General features: G+C 38.6%; 1 protein-coding gene and 1 long non-coding RNA gene across 2 annotated transcripts in view; one reads left to right on the forward strand and one right to left on the reverse strand.

The window, feature by feature from the left end:
• Positions 1–26,624, reverse strand: part of rragd (ras-related GTP binding D) — a 95,889-nt gene that overhangs the window by 60,696 nt on the left and 8,569 nt on the right. Inside the window, exons 2-4 of the mRNA XM_067613830.1 lie at positions 26,311–26,606; positions 23,582–23,781; positions 21,156–21,270 (exon numbers count right to left, since the gene is read on the reverse strand). Coding sequence (XP_067469931.1) covers positions 21,156–21,270; positions 23,582–23,781; positions 26,311–26,606 — 611 coding nt within the window. The remainder of the gene's footprint in view (positions 1–21,155; positions 21,271–23,581; positions 23,782–26,310; positions 26,607–26,624) is intronic.
• On the forward strand, positions 1,564–8,125 carry LOC137199499 (uncharacterized). The gene is made up of 3 exons (XR_010931798.1): positions 1,564–1,927; positions 4,176–4,301; positions 4,417–8,125. It is a non-coding gene; the product is annotated as an uncharacterized lncRNA (long non-coding RNA).

The raw sequence follows: 26,624 nt of genomic DNA on the forward strand, positions 1-26,624 counted from the left end.
ACTGTATGACAGGATGTGGTCTGTAATAGACATGAATATCCAGCTGGACAAAGCCTAATCATGAATATCAACACATGTTTCAGACATAAACACTTGATTGTTATTATTCAGTGTGACTTTTTCTGCCCTCACTATGAGTGTAGGTGCACAACTCTGCAGTGAGTTAAACACACTTCCAATAAATTACTGGAAGCAAATGTGAAACTGTGCAAAAAGTTCAATAATGGTGATTACAAATAAAAGAAACCATAATCATTCAGACTAACATTGTAGTATAAGTATAAGCTGGCTGTCAAATGACTTCTGTTATTCATGCTGGGAAGAAACACAGTGTTATATGTGAAGATCAACATTAAGTCCTCATAGGAAGCAGCTACATGTAATCATACACACAACATGAGTGCAGTGCAAACAGGAACTGCTAATAGAGAACTCAGCATACATTTAATGGTGTAAATTAGCCAACTAATATTGGCTGAAAACTGGGAGCAAAGGCAATACCAGTCCAGACCTGTAACTGGTGTTACAACAGCCCATTTTATGAGCTTTTATTGGGTCTTTCTCTCCTGATGGTTCTATGTTTTACTGTCCACATTGGTTCCCAAACAGGCCAATACAGTATGTTGGTGTTGGCATTTTTCTATGTCATTGTTCCAACAGTGATTTAAAAGACATGTTTCTGACCTTTCACCCACACATTATACTTATAACTTATATTCAAGTTTCAAGATCCAACACTGAATTATTATTATCATTATTATTATTACTATTATTAGCATATTTTATTTCACAATGTTTGGGATAATGACAGACCAGGACATCAGATTCTTTAATCTAATTTGCATAAATTGGTTGTTTGAATCTCATTTTTGGTTTTTATAATTTACTTTTATCACTTTCCTTCTGTGTCTTATCAGTGTAGGAATAAACTACAGTACAGCTGATAATGAGCTATAATAACTAATAGATGACACAGATTGAGAAAATGTGATCAAATGTGTGTCTAGACTGGGATAAAAACGGAAAAAAAAAACAATTACAAATTATTTCATAAAGCCGATAGGATCAAAGTCTGCTGAAAAGTGTAACAAAAGAGTGGTTTTTAAGTTAATTATTTGATAGCTTAAAAAATGAGACCTTGCCCAAGTTTTTTGGTTGCCTATAACAGCCTGTGCACTGATTTCTATGTAAAAGACTCCCGCCCCTCCTACAGTGCCAACAGGATCTAACACTAGCTAACATTAGCTTAGAAGTTGAGTCTGCTAAAAGTCAACAAAGGACTGGCACCCACCACAACACAGAGTTCAATACAAAGTCGACCTCAGCACAACAACAACAACAACAACAACAACGACAAAAGTTTTATCTAGTGAAGCCCATTTGGCCAAATGGCAATGTGACTGATGTCAGGGGAAAACTAGGGTCAACATCAGCTGTACATTTGAGACATGGAGGGACTTTCATTGGTTCTGGGGATCAAAACTGACCGTGAGCAGACCTTCTTCCTATTGGACAGCTAAGCTAATGTTACTGCAAAGATGTCACAGTATATTTCACATACTGTGACATTGTGGGTTTAGCTGGCTAATGTTAGCTAACATTAGCTTGCTTGCTAACGTGGACAAATTGCTATCTAGCTAACGTAAAGTACTGTCTTCAGTGGATAACGTTAGCTAATTCATCAAGACTCCCGGGGCTGATCTGGCTGGTAAATTGGCTAGCTTGCTGTTTGCAAATAATTTTATCAGCTAACGTTACAGGTTACAAAGCAACCAACATATCCAAGTAGCTAAGTTACAGCTAGCTTGCTAACCTTAACTTGCTTGCTCACTAATGTTATCAGCATTCTAAATATGATTGTATTTTTTCCCAGCTATTAGAAGAAGCCAACCACAGCAAAGTCAGGGTCCAACTACATCGACACCATGTAAGTGGCCGGGTTTTTTGCACCTTCCAGCATCAGCAAATGGAAAAGAATCTGACCAGTTAGTTTGTTTTCAAGCTCTAATTTTGAAGATGAGTCAGTGCCATTGTCAACATTACCAATATGTACACACAACAGTGTAAAAAATTATCTTATCGAGGCACATTGTGACTTTTTTTTCCTCGGAGGGCAGGGAGGTGCATTCGTTTTACAGTTCGGGTGGCCCTTACAGGCAGTCACCTAACACACTTGTTACTCAATGTCAATGAAAAGTAAGAGACTCCACCTGGTGGCGCAACCGAGCGCTAAAGCAAATCTGCAGAACAGTTTCTGACAGTTACACCCTATGTCCTTCATCCTCTGTATTATCAGTTAATATATTTTTAATTTGTAAAATTATTAACAGTAATTAACATAATCGATTAATCATTGACATCCCTACTTCATATCATCTATGTTCTATGTACTAATAGGCCAAATCTGCAACATAGCAAAGCCTATGTGAAATTTCTTAATAACCTAAGCATAGGTGTTGGTGGATGTGTTTTAAAACTAAAAAAAACTAAGGGAAGCTGTGAAGGTCTTCTCAGCAGTTAGGATAAGCAGAGTAAAGAAAGGTTCCACCTCTTCTGCTGCTGCTACCACAGTTTAATGATTTATGTACATCAACTCTTAATTAATCTGCTCCATTCATATCCAGGTCTGTCCCAGTTATTAACACAACTCCCTGGATCAATGACAGTATCAGACAGCAAAGAAGGCAGAACGTACATGGAAAAAAACTAATCTTAAACTTCATCATCTTCATATGAAGGCGTTATTGCTTGAACTGAATCAAACTATTAAAGATGCACGAATGGCTTATTTTTCTGACTTAATTAACAGTAACAGAAATAATCCAAGGTTTCTGTTTAGCACTATCAATCAGCTTGTCAATCCCTGTTTCTCCCATTCCTGCCTCACCTTCTACCGACTGTAAAAACTTCTTGTTTTTAGGCAAGCTCGATGGTCTGAGGTCGCATTTTACCCCTACTGTTACCCTACGCTCAATTCAGCCATTCAATGTTACTTTCTGAATTTTCTTCTATTTCCCTCTAGTCCTATAAGCCCTACTAAATTTCTTCTTAAATCCTTCCTTCCTGTATTAGGTCCCAGCCAGCTCTCCATCATTAATTATTCTCTCAATAGCTTGTATAACTGGGTGGGTATTAACTAGATGTTAACTAGATAGTATTAACTAGTATAAACTAGATATTTTAATGTCTGTTAGCTGCCGGCTACCTGCTAGCTAATATTGCACTTACATGACCATGGACCATGACTCCATGGACATAATCAGTGTAGTTACAGTCGACAGTCCAACCAAAACAGTGTGGTCATGGAGAAGCGTGCCTTCATACAGACATTGACAGGCTTCTGGGGGAACTAAACATCAAAAAGATTGTCACAGATGTACTCACACAGATTTCATCACTGATGAGTGAGTGTAGATTCACGAGTTTCAATTGCCATTTGTATTAAGTACTGGTACATTGGAATGCTTATTCCAATCACTTTCTATCTCTAAAAGTGCAAAATTACAAAATAAATTACAATAAATAATTACAGAATATAATTACAATATATTTGAAATGTGCACATTATAAAATCTAATAATATATAAATGATCTATGAACAGTAAAAAAAAAGAAAAAGAAAAAAAGATGTAGTGTAGTGTGGGAAGAGAAAAGAAGTCCAGACCTCAGGAGGTCAGAAGGGGAAGGCTGTGTGCGTGTGTGTGTGTGCGTGTGTGTGTGTGTCTGTGTGTAAAACAGTACCTCCTCTTGTGTGTGCATGGTCTTGGGTGTGCGCCCGCTGTATAGCACCGGACTGTGAGGGGAAGTAATGTGTACTGGGCAGGACTGATGTGGGTGATAGCAGTGGTAGTGTAATGTTGCTGTTCAGCAGGCACACTGTCTGGGGGACAAAACTGCCATGGTATATCTCTTTTGCCAAATAAATGTCTGATTGTGATTGACACAATAACTAATGCTAGATGCATACTAAAGGATTATCAGGCCGATTTGCCCCTACTGAGAATAGCAGGGGCGTTCCCATTTAAGGCTGGTCAGAAACGATTATCTGCCAAGATTATCCTGTAGTCTGGGGTGTTAAAGAGTGTGTAGTCTAACACAGTTTCAAAATTGAATAGGATTTAAAAAATCTTCTAGTGTGTGCTGTTATTGAATGTTTTTCTTTATTTCGGACCCAGAGAAGGGAAGATACAAGGATTGAGGTGTAATCCATTCACTGGACATCTGGCATGCAGCCAAAAATCTGACCAAGAAACTTCATATGATATAAGTGAAAACAAGTTGACATTACTTTGTTCATTTCAGTGAGTACCGGTGTACCATTGTTTTTTTTCCTAACATGTTTGCCCTATTGTTTTTATCTTCTGTAAATTGAATTTCGATGAAAATGCCTGTTTTTTTAAAAAAATTTGTTCACAGGTTGGGATGATATCTGGTCGGTCAGCCATACTTGTCTGTTTGAAGAATAACGTCAAACATTTTTGGTTTTGTTGCCAGAAGGCGGACAATCGAGAGGATATCATGGTGAGCAAAATGGCCTTTCACAAGGTAATACAACCAATTTAAAATGAAGCACGTTTCAGTTGTCACCAGTTCATTTTGTTTTGATTCACTGCACATAGTGCAGCCCTTAATTGGATCAGGCAGGCAGGAGCAGAGGTGGAACAACTACTTCCTGGAAGGTGCGTCTTGTAGGACTGGGTTGAGGAAACACTGCTTCTAATTCTTGCTATTTTTTCTCTCTACATAAAGGACATAGCTTCAGCCACATGAGCAATGAGAGACAATGGGAGCAAGAAAGCAAGAAGTCCTGAGAGTATGGTTTACAGTACCATTTGTAGTTTTTTAGTTTGTACTTTTATAAAGTAAAAGACCTTGTATTACAAATAAAATGTAGTTTACTATGAGGTAATGAACTCACACGCAGGAACACTGACCACAGTTTATCATTTCATCTAAATGGTGCTTCCTTGAAGCCAACATAGTTACTAAAGGGGTCAGGGTATTTTTCTCTGATCCACCACACGCTGCAGCTCTGTATCACCACCCGCTTCCTGGTTCCCAGATGTCCACATTGCCAGATGGTGAACTGGCGGTATGCAGAGTATCGATAGTCTCTGTTGTCGGCCCCTAGATCCTGGCAGTCATTGAGTGCAAGAATGTCCATGTCTGCCGAGCCAGACGCAGGATGTCCTCTTTGAGACATTTAAGTTCCATATGGGCCCTCCTGCTGAGACACCTCTCTGGATCCTGTACCATGCTTGCTGTCCTCTATTTGGAATATGTGCTCCTGGTGTCGCTTGCCGGAAGTCCGTAATGTCAAGGAAAACCCCTGGATGACAGGTGACCATCATCTACAGGACTTCATCCTTCTCTGCTTGGGTCAATTGTTGCAATTCTGTCTGAAAATTGAGCAAGAAAATCTGTTTCGATGTTAGATTCACATTTCAAGTGGGTGTGCACTTTTTATTTTTTATTTATGAATATATTTTTTTTTTTACCAAAGATCTATGACTGACCAACCTGCATCTCTGCTGTCCAGCCAGTAGCCAGCTGAGCAACCAAGTCTGTCCTCTTCAGTGACAGAACAAACTACTGCTCTTCCCCTCCCCTGGCCTCTGCCCTTTCCCCTGCCTTGCACTCCATCTGCACCTCTGCGCCTTGACCCCTTGTTCTCCCCCTCCCCCTTCCCCCTCTAGCATCAATGTCACTGCTTTCATCTAGTAGAGCTGCAAAGCCTTCAGCACTGGAATCCTGAAATGAAAATAATGAAAATGTATAAAATGGCTAGTTTTATTGTCATACACTCCATATTTGAGGTATGCTGATTGAAAGTGAAAGAAACAATGGTAACCTCAAATGATACAGCAAGGTAAGCTACAATGATACATGACTATGTTCCAGGATAATGCCAAAAATGTCTGTTCTTTAGAACCTGGTACACTGTACATTTTATGTGCATTATCTCAAGCCTAACATTACTCATCCCACTCTTATCATCTGTTTATAACTAACGTTAGTTTAGGATTACCGCTGTCTCAACCAACTGCCAGACCCATTCAGTACAGTAACATTAGTTGACAATAAAAAAGGTCTATTCTATTATGCTTAAACATTAGCGCATTGATTCAACGAAACAAGAGCTGTGATGGAAACAAGCACGTCAATAATAAAGAGCATAACATTTCTTATTTATAATATTCTGTCTAGTTCACTAACCCTTAGTGTTATCATCCAGCAAATTTAGCTATGCTGACATTGCTGGGCCGCTCGGTGAAAGCTTCAAAAACAGCGATTGATAAAGCTGGCTAGCTAGCTAATGACGACATATCATGTAAATGCAGTTAATGTATCATGCAACGAGATGTTCAACTTCACTAGCCTATATGGTGCTAGCTAGCAAGCTGATAATGATATTACGCTTTATAAATCCAATTAAAAAAAAAAAAAGTTAGTCAAACTATAATAACAATTTAATTTAATTTTACTTACCACATCTATCAACATGATATCATAACAGTCTCATGTATGTCACATCACTGTTTTGGCAGCTGCCCAGGATGATGGACAATGAAAATGGACAAAGAAAAAGACATCACCTGCAATAGTCTAGTGCTGCTGCTCACTTGTGCTAACGGAGTGTGAGCACATGCACGAGCAAGAGGATGCTGACTGCAGCTCACTTAACAACCACTGGTGTTAATGAGAAGTAATTTCTGAAAATTCCACATAACAAGAGACTTTGAATTTACTTATTTTAATGAAACAATAAAAGTCAAATTAAATGCAAAAAAGAAAAAAGATAGTTTTGTTATCTAAACATCTGACCTTTTGTTTACCATATTGGAAGTGAAACCCCGGAATCAATTAGAACCAGAATCAATAAGCAGAATCAGAATTGATAAAAAATGATGCCACCCCTACGTGTGAGAGAACTTGTGTAGATCTGAGATCTGTGAATGGTGCACACAGAAACAGAACAGACCCAAAACTTTGATACATGCGCTAACAGATGTTGTGTTCACTAATGCTGGTTGAGATTAACACAGACAGAACGCAGGTTTTCTGTGAATGATACACATCCAGTTCATCTTGGCGTCAGTCTAACATTTAATGTTGAGGGGAACAAATTAGCTTTCTTTCAGCCTTTGGGGGAATCTGATGATGTGTCAGTTACAATATTTACAAATATAACAGGACCACCCATCTCCCGTGGCAATTTTGCACCTGATATGACATGAATTAAAGTTTAACTGTGAGATTGACGCGAGGTAATCAGCCGATCATTTCTCTAGAGAAAAGTCTCCAAACACACGTTTACATTACTCTTTGCTAATAAACAAGAGTGATAAATTGGTAGGCTTGACAAGAGATTTGTCATTGTAACAGCTTAACTCGAAGTGTTTGTCAAGCATTAACTGAATTGAAAATGGATCGGGCTATAGGAACTAGGGCTGTGGCGGTATGGATTTTTTCTTATCACTGTGAAAAAGCAACACATCCCCGCGGTTTACTAATGTACCAAACCAATAAGTTGGCAACATTTGGCTTGGGTTGACTGGTTCTGCCTAAAACTTTGTTGAAAGAGAGTAATTATGCACACATCACGTAGGTGCAAGGCTATCACAAAACAGCATCAATGAAAAAAAAGGTAATGCCTGCACACTTACTCCAAGCCACACAAGTTTAATGATTTCTATCTTACTTGGATCTTCGTCAGGTCAGTTTTAAAAATGGAATACACACTCATATCCATACATCATGCACACCAATGAGCTGACAAGCTTTATGATGGCAGGTGTGGTTAACCATCCAAACTGCTCAGGGTGATAAACAACCCAAAACAATTAGCAATTCAATTAAGTACATAGAAAAAAGTAGATAGAAAAAAAAATAGTAATACGAAAGCCATACTTCAAAAAACAATACACCAAAGACATCACAAATATCAAACATACATCTTATATATAAACACATCAGATTCATCAACCCACATATCAGAATCTACATCACCTACGTTCAAAAATATATTGTAGCAAGTTAGAAACAAGGATTACAAAAAACCCCCCCAAAAAAACCTGCAATCTTTTGACTGAAATTTTTCTTCCAGCTGCAGCCAAGTCATATTCCCCATCTGCAATTTATAAAACATGTTACAGGTTACATTACTTGACACCTGCTATACAAATACCACAATATGTAAAAGATTTAAGCATCACTCCACACATAACCATTGCTGCTGTTCTCTAATGCAGTCTAGTTTAAATACTCCACTGATAGTGTTTCAAGGGAAGAAGATGATTTTGAACAGCTTTTCTATTGCCAGTTTTCTTTTTTGTCATTTCAATGCCATTTTCAATCTATGAAATGAAACAGATTCACTTTTCTTTTTTGCAAAAGCTTGTCTCATTTTTTCTTTCAGATAATCAACCATCTACATAACTTTTCATTATTTATATTTATTTTATTATTAGTTATTATTATACATATAAGATTAAGGGAAGACAACGCACCATTTGTTCTGACTTATTTCATGAGTTTGCCTAATTTGCATAATTTAATGAAAAAAAAAAGGGTCTATATTATGAGTTTCACTCTGATAGAAGAATCTGATCAACTGTGGTGCCTGGCCTTAAAACACATCCATCCACACCCATGTTTAGGTTATTAAGAAATTTCACATAGGCTTGACTGTGTTGACTAAATTGGGCCTACTAGTACAGAGCAAATAGAAACAGAAGTTAGCGCATCTTTAGCTTCTGTACTGTGACGAATTTCCCAGTGAAACAGAATATTTGAGCTTTGCACAGTTAAGAGGGATTTAAGTCAAACCCTTTGCATTTGATTGGACCACTATAAAAGTGGGCTTACAGAGTTAAGTGTGATATGGAGCTGCAGAGAGAAAGTGAGCTACAGAGGACTGTTGGCTCCACACACACCTCCCTCACCTGTTGTTAGATCAGAAGGACGATGAGGGAGAGATGAATGAAGTTTTTGCACCACTAATATCCAAACGCACATCTCTTCCCATCTCTCTCCATATTGCTCTGTTAGCTACTACGGCCCACAAACAGTGAAGTGTGGTTTTATATGACCGGTGTGGCTGCTACTCGCCTAAAGTCATATTTGACTGGATGAACTGAGTGCAGGATGAATCATCAAACATTTGAAACCGTTTTACATGGAGAGAAAAGACGGGGATTCTGATGTAAAAATACTCTGGTACTGATTTTTTGACATATTTGGCACATAAAAAGAGATAAATAAGCAATTGATTTGCAAATACATGTAAGTCAGTGGTTTAGTAAGGTAATTGGACTTAACGTACAGCAAAAAGTCATCCTGGTTTGTCATTGCTGGCCTGTGGACATGATGATTATGATCCAGGTTTCTTGGAAGTGTACATCAAGATGTTGACTCCAGTTCTGCAGTTGATCTACATGTCATACAAATGGCAAATTATAAAACACTTTAAACATATTTTCTCTAATAGATGAGGGATAAAATACTCTCTGATTTCTGCACCTCATATGTCCACAGTGAACCATGTGATTGTGAACGCACACTTTATTACTAAAAATGCAGAACTATTTACTTACCTTAAAGGCAAGAACTTTTCCACATCCCTCAGCCACAGATCAGGGTCTGATGTGCAGTCTTGCTCAGTCCAGATGTTGCTGTGGCTCTTGGGCAGCGTTCAGTGGTGGCAGGTAACATGGTGCAAAACACCATGACTAAAAATCACACAGACAATTTGGGCAAAACAAAAAAGACAGTTCAAAAAGTAAAGCAACAGTCAATATCAATAAATAATAAAAAATCAATATCTGCAATAGTAAGACTTGAACCAAACCAGCCTTGTTCCCAGCTGTTGCAGTAGAACATCTTCTGCTAATCCTTCGGTTCCTGACAGGATGTCTTCATCTCTGTTGTTAATACACACACAGTGTAGTTTATAGCATGTGCTGAAACTTGTTATACTGTGTATGCTGAGATGCAATACATGGGCTGGCAAGGGCTGACATCACGTCTACAGTAGGGATGGGAATTGTTGAGATTTTATTGATACCAATTCCAATATGGATTCTGCTTATCAGTCCAATTCTTTATCAATTCCCTTATCGATTATCATTCATTATCGAATCAATTTTCTGTGTGGAAAAAAAGTAGGTCTGCACAGGGTTTGAGTTAACGCTACTGTTTTATTATCTCCACAGTTTAGTGCAGAGCAGCCTCTCTGCTGCACTGTTATCTCCGGGTAAAGACATCGCTGTCCAACACGCTGAGCGGGCGCAGGGTTTTTTGAGGTGAAACAGACTGAGCACCAAGTTATTTTCTTCACCTCAGAGTCGGTTAAGTTGTTTAATGCTGCAGTGTGTGTTGGTCAGCTGGTCTCGTTTGTTACAGCTGATCGCTGTTCTGCTCTGCTAACATTACTCTCTGAGTGACAGCGTAGAAAGTTCACAGTACAGTTCACATTCGTATTGCAAAGGTAATTATTCACTCATAAATCAAAAAATGTTTGTAACCGCTGCCTTTTTTGAAGATGAATTACAAGATAGCTGAAGATAACTCTAAGTATGTGTGCGCTGTAGACAGTCCAGAGGCTGCACTTCCCTCGCAGTTGAGTTCCACCTTTTTCGTTCCGTTAACATCACATGACTCATCGATATGAGGAATTGATAAATTCAGAGGCATCGATTCCAATTGATTGGACAATTCGGAACCGGTTGTCAACTGGAACCAGTTCTTGATTCCCATCCCTAGTCTACAGTAGAGAAAGCACAACTGTATAGCAAACACCACATACCAGGCTGGCATGACATTTTTCGCTGCTTGTATTATGAGCACTGATTGTAAACATAGGTGAGGAAATTACGCACACAGACATCTGTGCTGTTATGCAGCTGTTCTGTTTTCCATCTGCGTGTTCTCTCTGACTATCAGTGTGTCCAGGTATGTTTGTCATTTTTATGGAGGTTTTTGAACTGCGGGAGGCTGTGCAGCACAAGTCTGGTCTGACTCTCCCACCACACGACACACAGCTCTGCATGAGATTGGGAAGTTTCAGCTGTGCACTGGTCTTTACCGGAAGTGGGTTGTCTCCCTTAAAACTGACACTCTCTGTTTTAAAATACATCTGATAGGAATAAAACTTACTCCTGACTGTGGCTAGATCGTTGTGTAAACTGAAGAGAGCGACACAAAGTGGTGACCAACAACCAGAGTCCCAGGGGAAAAGTGCCTAATTAGTGGATACTAAGACACATTCAGCTGGTGAAAAAATCGAACTCACCGATCACGAATCAATTCTGCTCTAATACAAGATAGTGACGGCAGAACGAGGGACTTGTGACAGAGTTTACTAAGCATGGCTGATTGAGTTTACTAAGCATTTGACTGACTGATTCTCATTACTGGAAATAAAAGAAAGTGACATAGCAGCTATGTAGCTTAGCCTAGCCTGCTGTTGCCATAAACACACTGCCAGTATAACTGTGCAAAGCCCTGCATGAGCCCACTGAAAAGTTTCAGATAGTTTCTGCTGTGCACCGGTCTTTACTGAAGGTAAACAACACATTTAGATATTACAGTAAAATGAAGTTAGTAGCTTACCTGTCCAGGAGAAGAATGGCCAGCTCAGCCACCATTGAATCAGACTTCACCATCTGAACTGACGTGAACATGTGTAATGGCATTTGTAGAACAACCAATAGGAATGCCCCGCTCTCTGAAATGACCCGTGATTGGCTTAAATATCCTGTCATAGGATATATTTTCTAAAGCCTGAATCCAGAGTCAAGAGTAGGTACAGACATCTAGTGTTCTCTGAGACCACTTAAATCACAATATGCTGAAAGGTTATTATGGATTTTTTACCCAATGATGCTAAGAGCCAAGAGCCAAGAGCTCCCCTCTGTCGCTATTCAATAACTGGCCCAAAAAAATCCAAAGAATTAAACACAGCAAACAGCTGCATAACTTACAGCTTCATTAGAGGACATTATCAGATTAGATATGTTGACATATCTAACAATTAATTAACATTTAATCAAAATTACTGCAGCATTCAATAGTAAATTACCTGCAGCATTATTGTATAAATCAGAATCAGAATCATCTTAATGAGCAAAGTATGTTTACACATACAAGGAATTTGACTCCGGTTTAGTGATTCTCAATGTAGTTATACAGAATAACAGGAATATACACAAGGAATGACTATACAGGTGAAACCACTTCTGTAAACAGGATACAATTAGTGCAAAGAAGAAGAGTGAAGAGTGCAAGGAGTGATGAGATAAATATTAAATGGTAAAAAAAACGTCACTCTCACTGTTTTATACAACTGCCAGGCACACAGGCTAACAGTTAGGCCTACAGCCAATCAGACACAATTATATGTCTATGTGCGTATTATTTTCTTTTAATAATAACATGTTATTTACTTTCAATTGGTAGGCTAAATGTGAACTTGCCAAATGCAAGGCTCAAGTTAGCTGGCCAGCTACCATCTGTAGCAAACTGTTGTTAATCTGTTCACTGTTTATGTTAACTCGTTTTCACTGATTATATTGTTCAAGAACAATAATATAAATCTTACCATTGTTATTCCCTCATGATGAATTCCAAAGTTTTGTCTGTCACTCAGAACTATGAGCAAAAGTTGAGCAATGCTCTGTGTTTAGATATTCTGCGCTGGTCTGTGTCACACGCACGCATGCTGTACACAATCCCACTGGATTGTGAATGTGACAATCTGCAAAGAACAATATGCGTTTGGATGCAGCTCTCACTGTTTTTTTTAAGGGAACTGGGAGAGATTGTTCTTTCTAAAAAAAAAAAAAAGTGTCTTCTTTATATAGGCGATGCAGAGGGACTGCCACGGGCAGCAAAACTTCAGTTCCCTATGTGTAGCCTGTTTTGAAAATGATTGTCTTCTCTGAAATTCCCTTCCATACCCACATCAAACTTTGGAGGCGTTATGCAGATGACATTTTCATGATCTATGATGATCCTGTTGATAGTTTATTGCAGTTTTATGAGTATCTCAATCACTGCCATGAACATTTAAAATTTACCATTGATCATGATGTACAACAAATCAGTTTTTTGGACATTCTTGTAAAATGTGAGGGCAGGACATTAATGACAGACCTGTATAGAAAAGAAACAAATGTTTCTTTCTAACACGGGCAATCATTCCATTCACTCCACCTGAAAAAAGCCTCCCCATCAGCGAGTTCAGTCGTATAAGAAGAACCTGCACTAAACAAATAGATAGGTATAATGAAAACTGGTTAAAAGCTACCCAAGACAGGTTCAGCACTGTAACACAGGAAGAGTGCCTTATCAAAAAAGAAAAACCTTAACCAAATAATGGTCCTTGGTGCTATTTAAAATACTCAGTTCTGGGTAAAGATTTTGAAAAAACAATTTGAAAACTCATATCCCAATATGATCATTTCATATCCCAATAATGATACCTATCCCAATATAGCACAAAATAGCACATTTTAATTTAATGAATAAATAGTTTGGCACCCATTTAACTCACGTTTATATAACACCCAAAATAAAAAGAAGGCAACTTGTTGCACAACAACATTGTTGGAGGCTGTGTGGGAGCATGGAGGCTGACCACTCACATATTTTCTGGAATTTTACAAAGATATGAATGTATTGAAAAAATGTAAATGCAGGTGTTAAAATATTTTGGGATATGAGATCCAAAATACTTGGCCTGTGATGTATCTTTGGAACACTGAGGATGTTGTAATGAAAAAAGATCTCTTTTTGATCAGTTCTACTTGTATCAGAAACTGGCTTAATGTAGACACTCCAAAATGGGAACAGTGGTTGGAAATTGTCCACGACATTTTTGGAAAAATTGACATACCTCTTGAGAATCAAAGAGAATGCATTCAAAAAAGAACTGGAAAAAATGGAACATTTATATGAGACATGACTGAAATATATTTGTATGAATATTGATATACTCTTAAGGCAACTCCACTGTTATTTTTGAGTAACTTATTGTATTATTTTTTGTGTTGATGTTGTTGTGCTGTTCTGCTTATATCTTTGTGAAACCTTAATCAAAACTTGAGTGAAATGAATTCAAAAATGCACCCAATATAGTGTACAAACGTCCCCCTAATTTGAGACAAATGCTGATGAAATCTGATCTCATCCCTGCTAAAAACACAACTTTCCTTGATACCCAAAGGGGAAATGTCGGTGTGGTTCATGCACCTAATGCAATTTTTCATAAGTATACCACATACACCCTCCCGATAATAGGAAAAACAATGAAAGTAAGATGCACTATATCTTGTTTCACAAGAAATGCGATCTATCTTATTTAATGCACATGTGGTTTAGCATATGTAGGAAAAACACCAAGAGCACAGGAGCTGCAGCATAACCCGGTGTCAGTGCATTTCAGAGAGGCAAATCACCCAGTGGCCTCTCTGATACCTTGGCATTGAGCACGTTAGATCTCCAAGAAGAGGAGGCGATTTAAATACCCTCTTACTCCAAAGAGAAAGTTTTTATATTTTCACTCTCCAGACTCTCACACCTAGAGGTCTGAATCAAGAGTGTGAGATCAAACAAAAATGATGGTAGTATCATGATGTCTCTCTCTATTTTTTTTTTTTTTATATTTCTAGACCATGACACACATATTTGAAAAAATGAAAAAATGTTGTGCTACTTCCCATAGAAGGATATTAAGACCCAATTTCTGTAGAAGAATTTAAGGTTTCTTCTCTTTTTTCCTAACTTACTACAATATATTTTTGAAGCTAGGTGATAAAGGGATGATGTATCTGGTATAATGTTTATATATAAATGTTTGATATTAGTTTTTGATGTATTGATGTTTATGTGTGTGTTTTATGTGAGTATGACTTTCATATTACTGCTTTTTTCTATGTATTTTATTGAATTGCTAATTGTTTTGGGTTGTTTATGACCCTGGGCAGTTTGGATGGTTAACCACACCTGCCATCATAGAGCTTGTCAGACTATTGGTGTGCATTATATAAATATGTGTGTGTTTTCCATTTTTAAAACATTCTGACTTGACAAAGATCCAAGTAGGATCAAAACATTGTCTGCCAAAAACTTTACCATCAGTACTCTATTATTCTATAGCATGCCACCACTCAGCCTTACTGCCAATTTGTCCCAGTGGTCACTCGCAAATCTCCCGCTGCCCAAAAATCATTTTCCCCATAGACCCTCCATTATATAAACGATGTCTGTAAAATACGTGACACTTCAAACTACATACAAGATCAATTATTTCTCTTTGTATTATCAATTTATAATGCATGAATGCTTCATGTTTGTAAAACTTTCCCAGAGCCTAGAAAAGCAAATTTAAAGTAAGTGTCATCATACTGATGTTAAGTCTATGGGCTGAGCGGGAAAGCTCAGGAGGGGCCAGTGGAAACACTAATGAGCATGTGCAGTGGACCACACAACCCATAACCAAACTAGAAAATGTTTTACTTATGCGCCTAGCAAGCAATTTTCATTTGAGTGAATGGGTGCCATCTTAGAGTCCGCTACCCAGTTCTTATAAGACATCATCATACAGTTCATGATTGTAGATAAGAAGAAGACATTAGCTAGAAAGCCAAAGTGGGTTCACAATCGGAGGCTCTTGACTCTTTGAGTTTTGTTGCAGCTGTTGTTGTGTTGTTAGTGGTTGAATCATTCATTTCGGTTGTGTGTCCAAGTAGTGAGTTTAGTGGTGCCACGCTGGTGTATATGATAGTAGCGATGCTACATTGCACACGGTGGAGTCTGTTGCTATTTCTTTCGGAGGGTGAAAGAACATAGCAAGGGAAGGATGGGCTGCACATACAGTCAGACAAAGACGTGCTAGAGGCACAGGAGCACAGAAAGAGATACCTGAAGCTGCCTTTTTTTGACTGCCATATTGATTTTTGACAATGTTTGCGCAAAACGTGCTACAGATCTGTGGTTGTGTCTCAGTGTCGTAGTATTTTTTCTCTAATATGTTTTTCACACCCTAGTAGACAGCATACAGTCCATCCAATCAACATATTTGAGTATAACTACAGTATAATGTAGTTTGACAACTAATGTCAGCCGTACAGAATATAAACAGTAAGCAAAGCCTTTTTAGATATACCATTTGGCTTTAGTACAATCTCAAAGAAAAACACAAATTTCTACAACAACAGCCTCAAGAGTCCACACATGAAGCACTATGAAATGTGTTTGGACAAAAAACAGGTCTTGGGGCTCAGGTTTATCTGTTTATGTGAACGTGTGGTTGACTCTCCCCCTGGTTAAGACATCTTAAACAGGTTTGTTAGAGGTCTGACACATTATGAAAAGGAACAAGTTTATTTCATTTGCACTCTTGCATTACTAAGCCTGATAGAGAGTAAATCTTGAAAGATATCATTTTTTGTTATAATAAAATGCACACATGATGTCTACTCTAACACGTTCACTGTGAACCACTTCACATCTATTTAGGACGTAACTCAATAGCAGTCCTTGAAATGTGCAGGTATGTTTAAAGGTAATGAAAAATCACCGAATGGAAAGCTTTGCTCAGTTAAGTATTGCCTCTTAATTACTGTTTTTTCAATTAAATTTCCCTTGAGGAGAGATTGAACTGTCATCTGTTGTCTTCACAGCTCAATATTCAATTAGCAAGGACATCTCTTGTTCTGTGGCTTGTCAAAACATCATGCAAAGTTTGGACTTTAATTTCAAGTTCGAAACTTTTCATATGACAGTTAAAACAATCCTCAAAGCCCTAATTTACAATGAGAGAGGAAGATAACTGTTTTAATTTTCATCTAAAAATAATTCCAATTTTAAATAATTGCATCTGTTAATTTATTCTTGTTTGGATGCATTTATTAGTTTTTATGTTTAAAGAGAAATAAAGAAGTAGGCCTATCCTGTTGAAGGAGAGGTGTCAGTTATTTCATAGCAGGTAATGCTGTGAATTTATTTTAAACACTTTCATTTTATTATAAATTTGCACGTTGTTTTTAATGTTTAAAGTGAAATAAAAACAATTGGCTATAAGAGCTTGATTTAAACAGAAATACATGCGTGTTGCCTGTCTGATTATTCCGACAAATCCATAAGGTACTTCAACATAATATTTTGGCAATTCAAATCTAAAAAATATGTTCCCATGATTGTATTAGACTATGTTAATATGGCTGAAATCTTCACTGAAACTCATGCCAATAGATTTTCTGATTGCCAGATAGACTATATGGGAAAAAAGGAGCGAATGGTCAAATCTTCGTACTGAACTGCCAAATCTGATTCGACTGACAAAATTCTGAGTCGGGTACAGTCCTACTTTACGGTGAATGTAGAGCCCTTCAAAAGCCGAAGAGATGGCCCTGTGTTATAAAGAGCATGTATCCTTAATTAACACTTCTTGTTAATCTCTGATCTATCAATTGTGTGGTGGATCACAATGGCAATGTACTGTGTTTTTACCCTCCATCATGGTAACTACAGCAGGGCAAACCTGAATTGCAGTTTAATTTTCAGATACTTATTCAGTCAATCAATCAATGTCAATATCAATGCCTGTGTGGGTGGAATACGGCTGCAGTATAAATAAATAATATTTATACCGCAGCTCAGAAATAAGAAAGCATTTAAAACTCAACAGCTCATGAAAACAAACCAATAGAGATATCCTGATCCAATCTGGATCAAGGCCAATCCAGGTATGTTCTGATGCAACAGTGTCAGCTACAGCATATAGAGTGCAAATGCTTTTCTGATTGTGTGTTTGCTTTGTAAACTCTGTTAAAAGTGAGTGACCTGCAGAATTGCACAATTTCTCACATGAAGTATAACATTTTATTGTTCATCATAAGACTGCATCAGGAATTTAGTATTTTGTTGATGTAATTTTGTTCAAACTGTCTAAATTACGTTGTAAAAAAGCTGTGATACAGGCTGTATTTTGTTAATGTAGACTTATCCTGCTATTACACATACTTTACTAATAATTTTAATAAAGGCCTACTGTAGGCTGTCCAGCTGTATTTTTTAAGAAAAGATACATTTTTCATTTATTTTAACTTTTGTGCAAGGCACGTTATTGTGACATGAAGAGGACATTGTATAGGTTCCATAATATAACATAATTTACATGGGTATATTAAATGCCATTAAGTCATTGAGGATTGGTTTAAAGCCCAGTGAGAATCTCAGTAATAGACACAGTCATAGCTCATTATCATTTCAGCTCATTTACATGACACTGACCTGACAGGCACTTATGTGAATTTGCATGGGAGAGTAAACAACACAGACAAAGTGTAAACCAAGCCAAATACATACTACATGGACACTCTAAGAAGATTTCACCTGAAAATTTAGAGCCTGAACAAATGGCATCAGTAAGGGTTTGCAAATATTTCATTCAGTATGGCATATAGAACATGAATGAAAATAAAAATTGGAATCATTGAGATTCTGGAAAACTATGTACCACAGGAGTTGGGGCATCATGGTAATGTGGTGGCCAACAGCATGTAACAGTCAGTGATGCAGGCATGTCAATGGGCAAATCTAGTTTAGATGCTTTGGTTTTCCTTCATTCATGAATGATTATTACGGTGTTCCATGCAATGTCTGCATTCATGCAGGATGACCAGTTTATTAGTTATGTGTCACTACCACCTAGTGACTGGATTGTGGCGTGCAGGAGGACATGCACATGCAATATACAGTTGTATGCAAAAGGTTGGGCACCCCTTGACAAATAACATATTTTGGTGATTTTTTAATTGAAAAGATGTGAACACAGCCTCTCTAGAATATGTAACATAAAACACAATATTTTCAGCAAACATTAATGCATAGATAGTTTTTATGTCATAAAATGAACAATAAATAAATAAATAAATAAAAACATCTTTGTGGCATGTGCAAAAGTTTGGGCAGTCTAAGAGTTCCAAAGTCTCAGATACTTTTTTTTTCCTTTCTTTTTTCGTCAGGCCTGAGGCATGTCAACAACTGTCATTAGGAAATGTCAGCTGGTACTAGTTTCAAAGACTCTGACTGACTCTTCAAACCTTGTGAACACTCAGCATCCATGGGTTCCTCTAAGCAGCTGTGTAAGACTCTTGAAAATGAAAGTTATTTATGCCCACAAAGCAGGGGAAGACTACAAGAAGATAGCAAAGTGTTTTCAGCTTGCAGTTCCTACAGTGTGAAATGTAATTAAGAGATGACAGTTTAGGAAAACTGTGGAGGTCAAGATGAGATCTGGAAGATCAAGAAAACTCTCAGAGAGAACTGCTCATATGCTGGTCAGACAGCTCAATCAAAACCCCCATTTAACTGCAAAAACCTGCTGGAAGATTTAGCAGACTCAGGAGTGGTGGTGTACTGTTCCACTCTGCAGTGATGATTGTACAAACAAGACCTTCATGGAAGAGTCAGTTGAAGAAAACTGTCAACAATCAGTAAATCACACTCAGTAAACCACAATCAGTAAAGGTATGTTTGGAGAAAAAAAGGAGCAGCATTTCATGAAAAGAACACTTTGCCGACTGTTAAGCATGGGGATGGATCTATCATGCTTTGGGGTTGTGTTGTAGCCAGAGGAAACATTGCACGAGTGGAAGGAGAAATGGATTCCACTAAACACCAGCAAATTCTGGAAGCAAACATCACACCATCTGTAGAAAAAAAGCTGAAGCTGAAAAGAGGATGACTTCTACAACAGGATAATCACCCTAAACATACCTCGAAATCCACCATGGACTACCTCAAGAGACTCCAGCTGAGAGTTTTGGAATGGCCCTCACAGTCCCCTGACTTAAATGGGTGGAGCCACCAGCGGCATCGGCTTCAGCACCAGCTGTTCAGCTGGGAGGACGGGTAGAATCAACGCACGTGGCGCTGGCAGCAGCCAACACTGGCCACCACCCATCACTTCAGCTTCAGCACCAGCTGTTCAGCTGGGAGGACAGGCGAGTCAATTGATGCAGCAGTGGCTGACACCATTTGTTGGGCAGCACTTCACTAAAAAGCACAGCATGAGAGGCTTCTGCTCCAAAGGTGACGGTCAAGGACATTTCAGCAAAGAAGTGAGTAATGAAACATAACAATGGTTGGTGATGGATTGCTTGTTAACTAGTCATTTAAGTTACATTTTTACTGAAACAAATCCACATTTACATACAAAATATGTGCCGAATTAAACAGTGGTTCCTAACATTACTTAATTTTTAAAATATCATCCATGTTGCTGCCTTACACCTACAAGCAAGGCCTGTTTTAAATAGTGTACTTCTATACAGGAATTTATTATGAGCGTTGTTAACTCAGAGGCTGTTCAGGTGGACCGTGCTTTCAGCGCCTTCAGCAGACACGCCCCCAGCCTTTCAGAGCTTATTTTTCCACGATTTTGAAACCTTACTTTATATACTTAGCAACTTTTTCAATCATTCAAATTTGGCTGGGTGGTTAATTACATATTTTTGTGGCGTGACAGACTCAGAACACATGTTTATTACTACTTGACACAGACTTTAAAATTAACTGAAAATCTGTGCGTAGATCTTAAAAGAGTTGTGCATGCAAGACGGCCCAAGAATATGACAGAACTAGAAGCCTTTTGCCTGGAAGAATGGGAGAAAATTCTTAATACAAGAACTGAAAGACTTTTAGCTGGCTACGAAAAGCATTTGGCAGGCTGCAATATCTGCCTGAGGGGGTGTTACCATGTATTGACTATGTACTATGATGTTTTTAGTTTTTTTGTTCAATTTATGACATAAAAAGTAAATATGCATTAATATTTGCTTAAAATATTGTGTTTTATGTTCCATTTACTAGAGAGGCTGTGTTCACATCTTTTCAAAAAAAAAAAATCACCAAAATATGTTATTTGTCAAAAAGTGCACAAACTTTTGCATACAACTATAATGTGCATAGTCCCACTATTAAAATGTGGGGGAAATACAGAAGCACACTGGTGCAAGGTTTCCATGGAGATATGACTAAAGGATGTCTCAATATTCAGATACATTTGCACCGCTTAACAGTAGACTAGTCTAAATGCATTCTGCAGTGCCAGGCTGACTGTTTGCCACAGCAGTAGGATTACTCACAGATATGAAGATGTTGAGCAGGTTCTCCAGCGTGGGCAGCTGTGGGATGAGCTTCTGGACCACTTTACTGAAAGCCTCAAATATGGAGTGATCGTATATACTGGTTAAATAGAAGCTAGAAAGGTAAGAGGAAATAATCTGAATCAGAATGAGTACAGCACTACAGCACCACTACTTTACAATTCCATCACTCATAGCTGCTTACAGAAATGGACAGAAAACAAGAGAACAAGCACCAATCAATAGCATGTCAAGGTCATCAGATTCTTTGAAAAACTTCTAGATAATGTGTAAATATAAGGAGAAGACTAATGATCATATTTACTGATATTTACTGATTCTCTGATTTCTCTTCCACTCATTGTCTCCTTTTCCATCTTAGATTAACCAATCCACCAAATCGGTGAAATAGGCACTCAGGTGCTTTTTATAGTCCTATGAAAGCTGCCCACCACTATAGAGAGAAACTCAGCACGACCATAAATGACAGCAAAATGCAATAGAGTCTCACACTGAACTGAAATGAAACAAGTGCACAGAAATTAGGTAAATAACATAACATAGCACAATAAACTGCATTTTACCATCATTTATGGTCATGCTGAGTTTCTCACCTCTCCTCTGTTTCACCACAGGCGGGGCTGAGTGCTCCACACACACACACAGCTCAACGGAGCAGAGGAGAGACAGTGAACCAGGTGAGGTACTCAAGTTAATGACAACTACACTTATTACGTTACTGTAAGTGCAATGAAAGTAAGTGTAGTTTAATCCAAGTTTTAAGTCTTGTTTCCAAAAATGAGTCTTGAAAAAGTGATGGTCATCTTATGGTCGTCTTACATTCGGGTCAATACGGTAATTATACTGTCCTCGCAATGAGTAGTCTTTATCCAAAGCTAGACAGTTAGCCAACAGTCTGCAGTCCTCCATTAAAAACAAGACGTAACTTTTCTTGCATGTTTAATGAAGACTCACATTTACTGTAAAACTGCGACAAAGCACAAAATGCAAACACGAATCAGAATCTGAACAATATTCATTAGACTGACATAACTATATAAGATATAAAAAACGCTGTGTCACCGAGCAAAGCAGGTTAGCTAACAGGTTGCAGCTATGCTAGCCATCAATTAAGTCCTCTAGACCTAATCTGCAACAAAACAAATACACAGTGAATATATCATGCATATAGTGTAAAGAAATCACAAAACACACAATACCAACGGACAAATAGTGTCCAAGGCAACAATGTTAAAAATAAATAGCAGCAGCAGATGCCAGCACATGTGCTCTCTACTCTGTCTGGTTAGCGCTGAAGGAAATTCCCTGTTGTGTAACTACTTCTGTTGAATGACCAGGAGGGGACACTGCAGAACATAAAAAGTACTTGCACTCAAAAAGAGGGCAGAATAGTAACGTTTCTTTCACTGATTTTTACAGATATGATACCAGCGCAATATTTTTCATCACACAGAACAGTTTTTAATAGCACATGTGATCAAAACTGTCGCACTGTATGGCCCTGTTATGAACTGGATTTTGTACTGGGACTGACAATCTTGCCGAGGCTTTGAATAAGGTGGATTTTCCCCAGTTTTGCAGTGGTTCAGTCACCTGTTCACTGTGTGGTTTGACAATGAGCCTGTGCAGAAGCTCTGTCTGCTTGTTGCTTGTCATAATTCATTCATGCATATAGAAACAAGAGTGAGTAAGTTGTGTATTTGATACATGTAGTGATACTTTTCAGTCAGGCGGTGGTGCTTAACCGTTCATCAATCAATGCATGTAGACTCTGCTTGCTGTCCTCGGTGCTGAAACATTTCATGCAACTGGCAAACTCTTTTCTTTTTTTGTTCATCAGAGCAAGCTTGTCTGACAAAGTGGCTTCACTGTATGTTCTCTTAAACAGAGGCTTGCTTGGCTCACTACATGACAATTTCTGTTAATGGATATGATAGGATAGGATATATCAGCTATGTTACAGTTGTGAATTTTAAAATAACTTTATCAGAGGGGCCCCTCAAGAATGCTCTGCCACCTCTGTGCTGAGAGTCTAGCTCCGCCCCTGAATATGAAGTTTAATTTAGCTACAAATGATTTATCCAAAGAAAGTGTGGAAATGACTACATTAACCACAAGTTACACTATCACCAGGTACAGTGAAGAAAGCTCTGCAATTCAGAACTAAATCAATATTAAGCCTGTTCCAGATTATGTGGGTCTCAAGGTTAAAACTTTGGCTTTGGTCCTATAGTGTTATTTGTCATTTTCCATGACATCAAAATACTTAGAACCATTGGGCTTAAAGGACTGTAAAGATTTATGACTCATTATATCATTTTAAATTAGCTTGTATTACTGTATCTATTTAATCTATAATCCTTCCTGAAGTCAAAAACAGTCCAAAAGCTGCAAGTAAAGCCCACCTCAGGTGTATTCGTTCCAGACCTGCATCTGCAAGGTCATCATTTGCACGTTTGTGAATGTCCCTCTGCTTCTCGATCTTATGGTCGTCTGACAGGCCGTCCACTTTGTGAATGAACACCTCGAAGTTGATGTCTGGATTGACTTTGTAAGCCCTGGTCACTGTGAGATGCAGTCTACTCAGAGCCTCCACATAGTCATCCTATCAGGCAGGAGGGAAAGGAAAAAATGATGCTGTTAAAAAAACAGTAACATTTACAGTTCAGGTTATTTGATATGAACTACACTCATTTTTGTGGGTAATTTTAGATTTGTATGATTTTGTTATCAGAGTATATTGACCAAGAAGTAACAAGATATGTCAGTAAAGAAATGGCACACATGTATGTTTGAGGTTTTTTAAAAACTGTCTCCATTACATAGTTTCTTTTTACACCGTTCAGCATCCTACTCACTACATATCATTATTACAACTTTTTAATAACAACATATATGTGATCCCCTTCCATCTCTCTATACCAAATGGACGTTTCCATTTGAGAGACTGGAATGTTCCAACATGGTACAGCAGATGAGTCCTACGGCAGGGCTCTACAGTGTGAGCATTACTGCCTCTTCATTCACATTAACTGGTGAAATGAAAAAATAAAAACGCTTTTTTTGTGTCAAAAGATCTGAACTCCCACACTGCTGACTGAAACAATCATCAAGTATCTGAATATCATGAAGTCCTCTAACATACCAAACAATAAAGGTCAATGACAGCAGCTGTACTGTTCACAGAGAAGTTATCAGTAACCGTCAGTGTGTGTCATGGCGCATCATGAGTACATATCAGAGGAAAGCTGGATCTCAGCTGTTACTCCTAAGACCTTCCCCCAGACCTTCCCTACAAGCAGCACTGATCATTTTCAAAACTAAAGACTGGCTATAGGTGTGAATGTGAATCTCTTTGTCTCTGATGGTGGTCATGCACAAATGTTTTCTCCACGAATAAACAGAGTTTGATATTTCCCTCACTTTGCATCAGATTTTAGGACACTGAATACAGCTGTTTATTACATTTAAACTGGCCATCCCGATTTTGACAGTGTGTTGAACTACCGGCTTGAACCCACTGGGTGTGTCTGTGTCGCATTCCGGGTGCGACACGGCCACTAGAGCTGATCGCAGCCACTCTAGTTTCAGAAGCATCCCAGAAGCAGCTCTGCTAAACATATGCGCCTGGTCTATTTTTGACAGAAGCTGCATCAAGCTGCACAGAGCAGATCGAGCCAGGCAGGAAGTCAGACACAGGAACAGCATAAAGCATCCGCTCAATTTTCAAAATAAAACACCGTGTGCGGACTCCCGATCGTATATCACATCACTACATCAACATTATGTTATAACCAGCGGCACCAGGCTAGAAGTCAACCAGTCAGAGGATATTTGTCACCATGGGCAACAAAGGGTTCATCTTGGAAAGAGGAACACCACTAGATTTTATGACACCACTGCTGCTACACTCTCAATGCGGCATGATGTGACATCACATCCCAACCCACAGTGCAGTAGTCTATTTACCTGTATGAAGCTGTGTGTAAGCAGAGCGCCCCCTACTGACAACATACTGTAACACATGCTATTCTGTGGCACAAGTGCGTGAACCCCACGTTATTTTTTCTCCCACCTGCATTCTACAAAGGCCCGACCTACTCTGCCTCTGATTGGCTCAGTCTTCTGCCTGCATTTGTGATGATGTTTCATGTGTAGGTGTGAGAGACGCAACACATCAATTTCCATTGTTTATTGCCCTAACCCTGATAGATCTATCCTAACTATCTCACTCTTCATGCCTAAACCTAACCAACCCTCCTCATAATTATGCCTAAACCTAACCTACCCTCTCCTCATAATTATGCCTAAACCTAACCAAGACTGTCCTCATAATTATACCTAAACCTAACCAACACTGTCCTCATAATTATACCTAAACCTAACCAACCCTCTCCTCATAATTATACATAAACCTAACCAACCCTAGTAGTTTCCCTCAGGATTGCATATTCCAATACATGACACCTGAAGGGCAACGAGTACGTGCCAATCAGAAGCAGAGTAGGGCTGGTCTTCGTGGAATGCGAAAAATAATGTATTAACTGCAGCAAAGGCGCACCATTGCCACGATAGGATGGGACACTGTCAAGTGCTACTCTGTATATTTCAAAATTCTTTACTCAGCTCTGTTAAATCAGCTTTAGATACATCTTGTGTACACTGTATGTGTAATGTTGAAAAAGAGATGCATTAATATTATATCTCAAAAAAAAAACATTACTGTACCCCTAAAACTTATCTTTTAACTCATACATATGCCAAAAGACACAAGTACTCCAAATAATCTATTGACCATCAATTGTGGAGCTGATCTGCCAATCATGAACTATTGGGCACCACTTGCGTAAGGCCCTTTCAACAAGAGTTGTTGAAAGTTTCTTGGTGCAGGAAGTGTATGTTTCTGTAAAGGGCAAGCCTCCTCATCTGTCAGCTCCTGCTGCTGAGGACCGTGTTCTGCTTGTAAAATCCCACTCCTGGACCTACACCTGGCATGAATGCTAATGTCAGCAGCATTTCTGGTAGTCACCCTCTAAACCCCACTACTTTTGTAATAATGGTATCACAGCAGCAGGGTCATCATAGATAATTAAGGAGATGATTCACTTCTCTATGGCAGCCTTTGTGGCCTGACCTGTGAGTCGATGACAAAGATCAGTGCTCCGGTGCCTCTGAAGATCATTTCATAGTCGAAGGTGGGGTCGAAGAAATCGATCTGGCCGGGGAAGTCCCAGATCTGGAAGCTGACGAAGGAGCTGCTGGAGACGTCTTCCCTGCAGATCTTGTTGGTGCTCTCCAGAAACAGGGTCTCATTTGGGGACATTTTATGGAAAACCACCTTCTGAATTGAGGACTTCCCACTCCTCCGCAGGCCCATCAGCAGGATGCGAGGTTTGACCTCTCCATTCAGTGAGTCACTGAAGCCCAACACTAGACAACAGAGGGACA

The sequence above is a fragment of the Thunnus thynnus genome, chromosome 16, assembly GCF_963924715.1.
Source record: "Thunnus thynnus chromosome 16, fThuThy2.1, whole genome shotgun sequence".
NCBI classification, from domain to species: Eukaryota; Metazoa; Chordata; class Actinopteri; order Scombriformes; family Scombridae; genus Thunnus; species Thunnus thynnus.